Raw genomic sequence first — 11,489 nt, 5'->3', positions numbered from 1 at the left:
GCAGGAATCAGAGGGTGGGGGTAAAGTGCATGAGATGAGCTTTTCCAGCACAGATGCTAGTCAATGACTAGACAGTGAGGGCTCTTCTCTTTTGGATCCGGTGCCCAGTGAGTGCATGGCCTGGGACAGTCCCTGCAGCAAGAAATCCCTTGAACTGGGGATGGAAACAAGTCCCCCCCGCGTGGCCGCCTCTGAAATGACAACTTACTTTTGCAAAGGGTAAGTCATGTAAATTGGCAACTGCCTTGAATTTGAATGAGTAATATGTGTTCCTCTCCTTGCAGCAGGCAACAGAGCAGCTATACAATATGGGCCAGACTCTCAGCTGCCGTCAGTCAGCAGAGAACCTCTGGAGCCAGCATCTGTTCACTGAGAATTATGGGGCCAACCTATTGTACTAAAAATCCTCAAACCAGAACAATAAACATCAGGTGGCCATGACTTTGTGCTTGCAAACAAGGCAATACAACTACAGGGAGGATGATCCCGGAAGGGAGGAGAAGCAGGGAAGAGAGGCGAGAGAGTCACTCACATTGTCATTTGGGTACAGGACTCTGGATATGTTTTCTGCCAGGTTTCTGTCCAACACCGCCTCGATGTAGTCACCCACATTGACTGTAGCAAGAAAGAAATACACACAGCACTGCAGCAGCCGTAGAGATTCAGGCAGGTCCCTGACAGTGCGCTTTTCCCTCTTCTCTCATAGAGAGATTTGTAACAGGAACATTCAGGCTCGTATTAATGAAATATGAATGGGAATGTACATGTGTGAAAGGCGCCAGAGAGACAGGATGAGATGGGGTAAGAGAAAGGCACATCTCCAGTTTCTCAGACACACATATCAGGAAGGACAGAAACTGAAGACAGATAGCAGCCAGAGAAGGAAAAAAAGGAAGTGAGTGACCAGCCATCTTGCTTAAGGACTGAGGAGAAATGGGGCAGGGCAAAGAAGCACGAAGACCGCAATCACACTCAACTCCTAAAGCGTACAAAAGGCTCATCCGAAACCCAGCTCACAGCTGCCAATCAAGAACTGAGGAGACATTATAAGGACTCGAGAGCCATCACCTCTTGTCCCACACAAGTTCTTCTGGCAGGGCTGCTTGGACACACACATCTCTGCGCTTACCAGTATGGAAGAATAAATCAAATCAGTCTAGCCTAAAACCTTCCCCTTCTGTAACAGCCTAGCACTGACATTTGGTACGTTAGTTGCCCTGTATCTGCTCTTCAGCACTACAGTTAGAGCCTGAAAAATGCACTAGAGAGGTCACATGTAGACCAAAAGGAAACCAACAGTAAGGTGGGCTCTGCTGCTTTCTTCCTTCAGCACTAAGGGATGATGCTGCACAGAAATGACCCTCCATGGCAAGTGTGGGTTTGCAGCTCATTTGGTAATGTGGGAAACGTAGTGGCAGGTGGTCTATCACTTGGGGAAGGCATAGGGCAGGTTTTCAGAGCATGATAAGCGTGATGGGGATGGAAGGAGGACGGATGGGTGTCCTGGTGCATGAGGGCTCTGGAAGTGGTTGGAGGTAGTGTGATCCATGGATGCGCACACAGTGCTGTGTTTTGGAGGTAGCCAGGAGATATGGATAAAGCAGGCCAGATGGAGAGTGCTGCGCCAAGTGCTATGCACACAGGAACAACCATGTCCCAGCCTGGCTAGAAGAGAGGCAGTGGAGGGATAGCACTTACACTCTTGGAGGTTGAAGTCATTGGGCGCTTTTGCAGACCACAGCCTCATGGTGTTTACAGTGTTGTTCTTGTATCCTGGCACTGGCGTGTCGTAAGGCATAGCAAGGACAACCTGCAAAAGGACAGTATTCCCCTCTGATTAGCAGCATGGTGGCCTCAGAGAAGGTGGGAAAGTGGCTGAAACCTCTGCAGGAAGAATCCAGAGGACACAGACAACTCCTGGCTGTGGTAACAATCCCACCTCACTAAAACATGCCTGCTGAGCTTCACAAACTTCCCTGCTATCATAGGCACTTCCAGCACCCACTGGCAAAGCTTTAATAGGACAAGCAGAGCTGTTTGGAGCTTTACTGACAAACTGGAGTTACAAGCCCATCAATGAAATGTAAAAGAGAGTTGCAAGCAACCTGCTGACCTTCCTATACCAACTGGCATAACTATTAGCTATTCACCAGAGCACTGCAAGCATCCTCAGCTGGCCACTGTGATTCTATCTGTGCTGGGGTAGGGCCAGGGCAGCTGGGACCTTTGTGTTTCCATCTGGGATAAATTCCACAGCCTGAATCCTGCCCGTTAGCCTTCTGCAGCCTGCCAGGACCAAACCCTACCACCACAGCACCATTCCCAGAGCAATTCACTCCATGTTCAAGGTTTGTTGAACCTGCCTGGGTAAATCCACTGAGATCTCCAGCACCCAAACTGAACATGAGTGCAAAACTATTAGTGCAGTCTGCGGATGATGCTTAAGCATGAGGATGCTGCATGCATGGCTACAGGGAGTAACACTGGGGCTCCCAGCTCAGATTACACTAGCCAGGCAAGGCATGGATGTGCTTCCAAGCTTGTGTGCTCCAGCTCACTGCTGTGCCAACATCTGCATGCCTCCAGACCTGCTGAGCGGCAAGGCAAGGCACCCCAACCTCAGCCTGGAACAACGAGGCTGAGGGCTTATGCCAGCAGAGCTGAACGGTGCTTGCAGAGCAAGGCCCTGACCCTGCAGCACAGAGCCTGGGCTGCCTCTCTGATGCCGGCAAAAGGAGCCAGCATCCTCCTGGACAAATCAGTGCCAGCATGACAGCCCAGCAGCCAGAGGCTGTCCCCAAGCAAAGATGTAAGAGGCAGCAGAGAACTGAAGGAGCTGTGCTCACAGGGCACGGAAACCCAGGCAGATCAGCATGTTGGCCCTGAACAGCCTCTTTGTGCTGGCATCAGCAACACCTCCCTTCTGCGGAGAATCAGCAAAAGCTCAGGCTCTCAAAGCTGCTATTACCAGCTCCGAACATGGAAGCAGGCAGAAAGCCTGCCCTGCCTGACCATGGGACTGGGGCACACATCACATGAACTGAGCGATGCTATATTTGGAGACTGTGTCTTTGGCTTTTTTGAGCCTTTCCAACTTGTTCCCTTAATGGCACTATCTGAAAATTCACCTCCTTGTGGGAAGCAGCGTTTCCACTGCACTGCTTGGGATCCCTGAAACCCCGAACTACTGCCGGGGTCAGAAGAGGAGCACGGTGAAAGGCAATGGCACTCGGTCCCCAAGTGGATGTCTGCTTCCCCAGAGAGCTCTGGCACGGTGCCTCCATGCTGTTCACAGGGCTGTAGCGTTGAACCCCTGCACTGTGTGTGTCCTGGGAATGGCCTACATCACTGCACAGCCTTTGACAACCAGGGTCCCTGGAAAAGGACCTGGTTTATTTCTCCTCTGAGCGGGTCCAGGCGACTCTGCAACTGAGCTTCAGCTTTTGGTGCTTTTGGCTTGGCTTTATGACTGTGCGCTCCTCAGACAGACAGAGCTGGCTCATCAGGCTGAGAGACCCTTGAACATCATGGGAACAAGGTTACATCATGTCCCTGAATGCCAGAGAAATTCATAGTCCTTCCTTCCTCCATCCTGGGCAGTGCTTAAACAGGAGAAGCTGAAACATCTTCAATCCTCTTAATAAATATGTGCCTCTTTAAAGCTTGCCTTCCTTACCTGTAAGACTGGAATGCATTTACGACACAGCAGCCTGTGCTCTGAGCAGGCACGTGCTCCTGAAGCACAGCATTACCTCCCCAATTGTGGGAGGCTGAAGAAGCGTTTGCTCTCCACGATGCCACAGAAGGCCTCCAGGCAGACTGGAGACATGAAACCATGCCTCCAGCCTCCCCTGACAGCACTCTACCCATCAGGCTGGTCTGGGAAAGAGGAACTTGCTCCGATCACGGGAGTTAAACACCCACAGGATTGCTCCATGGACACCCCACAAGGTGAATCTCCACCCACAGCAGCAGCACCAGAACCACGTGGAAAACCACTGGGTTTGAGTGAGTGGTAGCCAGGAGCAGTCTGGAAGGAGCCTAGCACAGCTGCCAGGGATACAGTCCTCCTCCGACATAAATCCATGCAAGACCGTGGGGCTTCAGCCTGGAGATCAGTAGAGAAGGAGGCCCCAACTGATCTGAAGTTACAGCTGAGACTGAGTATCATCCCTCTTTTTCCTCAAATCCTGCTGCAGCTGCAGCCAACAAAGTCACCATAACTGCAAGGGTAGCAGAGAGAGTTTTGCCAGACTGGGAGAGAAGCAAAGTCTGACCACCTTAGGCAGCCTGGGGACAGACTCTCCCCCTCCACGCTACCCTCGCCCATCCTCCCCCAGCCCAGCACCGAGGGAGATGTTGGTACCTGGGTGTCAATCCACTTCACACCCTCAGGGGTGTTTTCCACACGGCCATAGAAGTGCACGGGGAGCATGTACTCTGGGCGAGCTTTCTCCCAGGGATTGCCGTAGCGTAGCCAGTCATCGGCCTCCTCCACCTGCAGGAGGCAAACGGGGTTCAAGTGATGGCTTGTGTCTCCAAGTGAAGGCTAAACTAGGCTCTCCGAGGGGAGGCCAGTTTAAAAGCAAAGCTTTAGTAATCTGGCTTTAAAAATGGATATGCAGAGGCCTCTAGAGGACAGCTGGGCTTTTTGAAACATGGATGATTACATCCCAGCTGGTATAAATAAATCAGCCTCTACGGGCTTTACAGAGCTGTACAGGTTTAAACTATCCAAACTGCACAGATTGCTGCACTCAGTCTGTCTTGAGGCCTTTACATCCAGTTTGACCATGATAGTGGGATATGTGGGATGTGTTTCCCTAGAAGCCCATCGGTGCTGTTCCTGGCCACAAACCACCCTCTGTAACCCAGGTCTTGCTAACTGCTCTGCCTTCTGCCAGAGAGGATTTCTCCTCTCTGCTCAGAACAGCACCAATGGGAGTGAAGTGAACTCAGCAGAGCCACCAAGGCTGATGTGCACCAGAAACCAGAGGGGCTGAGGCACTTGGAGAGATGCTCTGTGCCTGCAGGCATTTCTCTGCCAGGTGGAGGGCAGGTCTGAGCCACAACCCAGTATCGCCACCGCCCCTGTTCTTTTTTAAGTAACATTAAACCAATTCCAGTGGATGCTTTTTTACCTGTTTTCACCATTTATAGGGCCTAGCATTGCAGCTTCTTTGTGGGGAAGAAGGAAAAAACAACCCTCAAACCTCTCACCCTCCCTGACTTATTGAGAGCTATTTTAAGGGGAAAAAAGGTCATTTATGCTCAGAAGCAAGGCAATTCTCCTAATGGAAACCATTTCCAGACATACACTAGGGAAAACTGCCAGCTGGGGCAGTTTTTTAGCCTATTTTCACTTGCAAAATATTATCATTAATGCTAGAGGAGAGTCCCTGTTTAAGCCCCCGCTGCCAGCCTCCCAGGGAACCCGCAGGAACAGCAGCACCCCAGGCACTTGCATGTGTTCCATTATGTTCAAATTCATCCTCCACCAGACACCTTCATGAGGTGTTTAGCCACATCTTCATCCTTAGCCTGACTCCTTGCCCACTCACTGCCAGGCTGGATGGGACTCGGGTTGTTGCAGCTGTGCCATGGAGCCCCCGGCAGGGAGACCTCTGGTCCCAGCCATGCCCTGTGGGCTCAGCTCCAACACCATCTTGCCGGGTGACTGGCATGGATGAGCTTGAACATGTCCCTGAGTGAGTGCCTGCCGCACACACACCCCACTGCCCTCATCACTTCTCTTTGCTCAGGTGGTCAGAGTCCTAGGGTCAGCACAAACGGTAGGAAGTGACAGCCCATTTGGCACCAGGTGATGGGCTCAAATGCCCAGTTTATGAAATACTCAAGGCACTGCAGTGCTGTTTGTGTGGCCAGGCCTTGTCCACAGGCAGAAGTGGCCAGCACAGCACGAAACAGAAGGAGAAAGGGTGACTTGAGTTTGCCAATGTACCTGCCAGCCGTCGACAATCTTCTGATTGAAGATACCGAACTCGTAGCGGATGCCGTAACCGTATGCCGCCAGCCCCAGCGTGGCCATGGAGTCCAGGAAGCAAGCTGGAAGAGCAGAGCGTGGTCATGCTGCAAGGAACCTCACCCCTCGCTCGCTGCACCCGCTACAGCGTGCTGTGCATGGGGGTGAGGAGCTGCCACAACCAATGCCACTGGAAACATTTATTACTCAGAGAAGATCTGCGTGCAAAAGGGACAGAAGGGGATAGCCTGCAGCAGGACCCCATGCATGTCCTGCTGAGCCACCATGAACACCCCAAAGTTGTTGGTGACAAGGACAGGTCACCAAAAACCCAAATCCAGCCTCGTTACAGTGAGAACTCTTCTAAACTTGCTTGAGGTGCCCACGCCTTGCTCTAAGCCTGCCTGCCTGGTAAAGCAGGGCTTCTGACCCTGACTCGCTGCTCCATCAGCTACTTCGCTATTACTGCTTCCAAAGCACACCCTTCCAGCCCTCAGTCCGGGGCAGCTCTGGTAAAGATCAGCCCTGGCATTTCCTCCGTATTGGGGAGCTCTTGTCTCCAGCAGTCCCGTGGGACAGGCAAACTAAAATAGCAGCCAACAGTCTGCCTACGTGAGAGCTGCTTGGGTGCCTCCAAAAAGTGAGAGATCTCACAGGGAAGTGAGGACAAAGGCTCCAGACAGCCTCTTTCAGCCGCAGCCCCGCCTGCTGTGCTGCAGATTACACAACGACATCTCCTGGATGCTTTCACTGGGGAGGGGGCTTGTTTCTGGCCAGCCAGGAGCAGGCAGGAGGGTACCACGCTGCTGAAGGGCTGCGGGGCAGATGCGGGCTGAGGTCTGCATGCTGTCCCACTGTGGTGCTGGCGTCGAGGGCGTGACAGCCTCCAGCCAGGCCACCCTCGGTCCCCGTGCACTCTGCACGAGGAGGAGGCTCCCCTCTCCCTGTATTACCTGCCAGGCGGCCCAGGCCTCCATTTCCCAGTCCAGCATCTTCTTCGATTTCTTCCAGCTCCTCCAAGTCCAAACCCAGCTATTGGGGAAAGAGCCACAGCAGAACATGTTACCACCCGAAGCACACGCCCTGGGGCTGCTCTCCGAGGAGGTCAAACACAGATCCCAAAACAACCCACACCATGGGAAATTAAACCCACGGGGGTCTCTGCATCCCCTTCCCACAAAACATCTCACCAGCCTCTGGTCCACGGGCAGCCCAATTAACTGGAAAACAATTTAGCCCATCATCAAACGTCGCTTTCCCATGAACTAGGTTTCCTTAGAGACCTCAAACAAAACACTCGTCTCCTGGCAGCCCCTCACGCCAGGAGGCCCTTCCACCGAACTCGCCGTTGGAGACAGAATGGCAAATGGCCAAGTTGGCGCACAAGGGACCTCTGAGTCCTGCCCGGGTACGTGCACCGCCCCTCTGCTTGCACCTGTCTGGTCCTTGAGGAAGGGCACGACCACGTTGGCAGCTGGTTACTGCAGCGTTCGCCACTACGCTCTGTGCCTTCCCGCATCCTGCCCAGCCTGCTGCGAGCTCCTTGGCCGGAGTCCATGGCTGGAAGCGGTCGTCTCCTCTGCTGCATCTCTCGGGCCATTTGTTTTCCAGCCCAGGGGCTGCTGCCAGATGAAGGCTAAGCATGCTAGCAGCAAGGACTCTCCAGGAGTCAAGAGATGCTGCCTCTTGGAGGGCATCAGTATCTCACCTTGGTGCCAGGGGGGAGAGCGGGACAGCGGGCAGTCAGGCCGACACCATGGCTGCTCCCCAAACCACTCTCCCAGTGCTTCAGTGGTCTGCAACCATAAGCTGGGAATGCCTCATGCACAGTGTGACGTTGTCACAAAAACCGAGGCGAATTCTCTCAGTGACAGAGCCATGCTGGATACGAGACCTCCCATCCCAGCTGGCCACAACGAGCTCCACATGTTGGAGGCTACAGCAAGGGAATCCTCTGCTCGCATGTTGGGCCAAATCAGCACATGGAAAATGCCTTGCAAAGGAACTTGAGGATCCTCCCTGAAAAAAACAGCTTGCTCTCTGAGGCACGATACCTCAGAGAGGAAATGTGTCAGATCCCTCCCTGGAAATCCCTTCCCAGCCCTTGGCAGGGAAAGTGCTCACCAAGACATTTCATCAGCAATTGTAGCACCTCATTTTAAGAGACAGTGACAGAGCCCAACTTCTGCTAGAAAGTGTAACATGGATCAATCCAGTGGGGCAGAGGGGAAAAGGAGGGAGTGAAATTAAGCTTTTGGGTGAGAAAGCCCCAAAACTCATACTCTGTCAAAAAGGTCACTGTCCTGCTGCAGAGGTGGCTGCAAGCCTAAGTAACCATGGCCTCGCATTTGTGATTGCCTTGGTGGTACTCAGCTGTGTTTTTTCCAGTTTGAACTCATCTGATGACATTTTAATTCAAGCAAATGATTTCCCACCTTTCTTCCTTCCCCGTGGTTCACTTTTATCTGGCAGCGGTGCTGCTGTGCCTTGTGTACCTGCATGTATGAACTGTAATTTGGTGTTTTGGTGCTCCAGTTCCCCGTTCTGGCCCTGCCTCCCCTATTAGACTACATCTCCTGTGATGAGCCATCATCTCTCCTAGTAATGGAAAGCTATTTGCAGCCTGGGACTCCCTAGTCTTTTGGGATACTGGGTGTTGCTTTCTGGATACTCCTCTGGATTTTCCCAGCCATTACAGGAAAACGGTGGTTTGAGAAAACCATACTCCAACTCTCGAGGAACCCCAAGGTCCTCCCATGGTCTTCTCTAGGGGATGAAAAACACTAATAGAGAGCCAAGCCTCACTTTGTTTAGTCAAAATAACACATTTTTAGGAGGAAGCCCTGAGAAATAAAGATACTCAGCCCTCTGCGTGGAAAAGTTTGGCCAGCTCCTCAGGGGGACCTGGGACCCAAGACTTCACCTGGTAAATGGCTTCATCGCAAGCGTTCTGCAGGCCCAGGTTCACCATGGTGTTCTGCAGAGTGCGGCCCATGTAGAACTCCAGGGACAGGTAGTAAATGCGCTGGGGAGGCAAAGCAAGATGCTTACACACAGCACAGCACTTCGCTTTCACCAAAGTCACTTAAAATTAAGACCAGACCCAAGTGCTTTCCAGAGTAGGGACATCTCCCCAAACTGGCTCTTGGCACCGGCTCCTGAACACCACGCACCACAGTTTGTTTGTCAGAAGGATCTCACACGGGATGCTAGCCAACCCTCTGCCGCGCGTCTCCCTGCCAACAGCCTTCTATAGAAAAATCTCATTGCCTGTTAAGTGTTTCCCTAATTAACTTAGGGCAAGAATTATCTAGGATGCTGAATGGTGTATTTATACACTGTCAAGCTCAGCCTAGGTGATGCTTACGCTGGGCTTTTAAAGTTTTCCCAGGCTGAGCTGAAGCTGATCCAGAGCCTGCTGAAAGCCGAAGCGAGCCCCCCGCCCCACGCACGCTGGCCAGGCTCAGGGCCAGGCCCCTTCCTGCTAGCGATTTCCCAGAGCTCCTATCGCATGGGTCCTCCTGTTCTCCCTGCACCGAGTTTCACGCACACGTTTCACCCTGTTGAACAAATAAACTGTCCCACGGGTGGCAGGGTTCCCAGCACAACTATGCAAGACAGGCTGCTCTGCGGTGACCTTCCAAGATTCAGAGGAGCTGTGCCTGTGCCACGAATGCTGATGAAAGCCTGTTTGTAGGATGAGAAGCAGGCTGTGCAAACTTTTGCCCTCACTCAGATTTATCGCTATAGATATTTTTATAAATAAAGAGGAATTTTTAACAGAGCAATAGCCTGACTTTAAATCGTGCTTCCCCTTGAATCTCTTTCCTTCGTAGCTGGATCTCTCCCTGCTAAGCAGCAGGATTATCCGCTCTGCCACCTCTGCTGGCAGTCTGAAAGGGTCCATCTGTTCCTTGGGGCTGATTGGAAAGACTGAAAACATCGCACAGTTGCATAAATACTCTGCTCCTTTCAGTCTCCCACAGGGACGTGTTTCTAGTGAAAATCTAAGCGCAGAGGACAGTAAGCAAACACACTCCAAGCTCCTCTTAGTCTTTATGGGATCTGTACAATCCCTTCTGTTAGTGCAGCACTACGGATCAGAGCCCATTTGTGTGAGTAAGGATAAAAGGGAGAGCTTCACGCACCGGCGTAACTCCCAGGACATGTGCAGCCGTACCAGAGTGAAAGTGCAGTTTGTTTCTTGTGTCAAGGCAATATTTATAACCCCGAGAAAAGAGCTGACTCGGGGAGGCAGCTGCCTGCACACTGGGAAGGTATGTGCCTCTTCTAGTATGCACCTGCCCTCTGGGGCTCTCCAGTTAAGTGCTGGATCAGGTCTTAGTTCAAAAGGATTAAGGCTGAGTAATGTCCTGCAGCCCCCAACATCTCCAGCACTGCCATCCTGACTTGACAAGTGGGGAGGAGAGGAGGGAGCAGGCTGAGTCTCCTGGGAACCGCCAGCTCCCTGGGGTTTGGTGACCTGGGAGAGCTTGTCTGGTTTGCACGAGGCAAGAAACTCTTCTCCAGCCCAGCCTCAAAGCCGAGCTGCCTGTGGGCCCTGCAGGAGTGAAGCCAGGACATGGCTGTGCTGAAGCATGTGCCAAGACGTGGAGGTGACGATGCCTACAGGGGACACCACTGCAGTGGTGCGAGTGCAGGACATGGCCGCAGTGAAGCATGCAGAGGAGCTGGCAGCAGCAAGGCACGTGTGAGGACATGCTCACAGGGGGATCACAGGGGATGTGGCTGTGACACGGCACAAGGGATTACAGTTGTGGGGATGCCTGAGGGAGGACATGGCTGCAGCAACGCTCATTGGGACAGGGCTGCAAAGAAGCTTGTGGGGACACAACCATGGCGAACTGCATGAGGGACATGGCCATGGTGAGGCCCATGGGGACACAGCCATGGCAAGATGTGTGCGAAGGACGTGACTGGGGCAAGGCCCATGGGGACACAGCCACAGTGAGGTGCATGAGGGCCACGGCCATGGCAAGGTGCACACAAGGTACATGGCCGTGGTGATGCCCATGGGGACACAGCCACAGCAGGGTGCATGCGAGGGATACAGCTGTGGCGATGCCCACGGGGAAGAAGCCATGGTGAGGTGCACGAGGGACACGGCCATTGGCCAGGGGCCACGGCTGTGGTGATGCCCAAGGGGCCATGGCCACTGTGAGATGCACGTGAGGGACATGGCCATGGGGATACCCACGGGCCACGTCTGCAGTGACGCCCGTCAGGGGGACACGGAGACACGCGCGGGGCCGACAGGGAAGATGCAGCCACCGCACCCCGTCCCCATCCTCGTCCCCTCGAAGCCCGGCTTCCCCCCGCTTCACCTTGGGGTCCCGCTCGTAGTAGTGCTGCTGGGTGCGGATCCAGCGCCCCACCAGGTGATCGCGCACCGTGTGGGCCAGCGCGAAGTAGTAGTCGCGGGGGGTGGCGACATTGCGGTCCTTGACGAGGGTGAAGTGGAGGTGGCGGTTGAAGCTCTTGCGCA

At 53.4% G+C, this 11,489-nt stretch overlaps 1 protein-coding gene across 1 annotated transcript in view; it reads right to left on the bottom strand.

Moving 5' to 3' along the window:
• Window positions 1–11,486, bottom strand: part of PYGB (phosphorylase, glycogen; brain) — a gene marked incomplete at its 5' end in the record, with an annotated part of 17,877 nt that extends 6,391 nt beyond the window's left edge. Inside the window, 7 exons of the mRNA XM_009574157.1 lie at window positions 533–615; window positions 1,699–1,810; window positions 4,367–4,498; window positions 5,963–6,066; window positions 6,937–7,015; window positions 8,907–9,008; window positions 11,329–11,486. Coding sequence (XP_009572452.1) covers window positions 533–615; window positions 1,699–1,810; window positions 4,367–4,498; window positions 5,963–6,066; window positions 6,937–7,015; window positions 8,907–9,008; window positions 11,329–11,486 — 770 coding nt within the window. The remainder of the gene's footprint in view (window positions 1–532; window positions 616–1,698; window positions 1,811–4,366; window positions 4,499–5,962; window positions 6,067–6,936; window positions 7,016–8,906; window positions 9,009–11,328) is intronic.
• Between the last annotated feature and the right edge of the window lie 3 nt (window positions 11,487–11,489).

This window comes from Fulmarus glacialis, unplaced genomic scaffold (genome assembly GCF_000690835.1).
Source record: "Fulmarus glacialis isolate BGI_N327 unplaced genomic scaffold, ASM69083v1 scaffold3743, whole genome shotgun sequence".
Lineage (NCBI taxonomy): Eukaryota > Metazoa > Chordata > Aves > Procellariiformes > Procellariidae > Fulmarus > Fulmarus glacialis.
The sequence above is the reverse complement of the archived record's forward strand: the minus strand, read 5'-3'. Positions and strand labels throughout refer to the sequence as shown.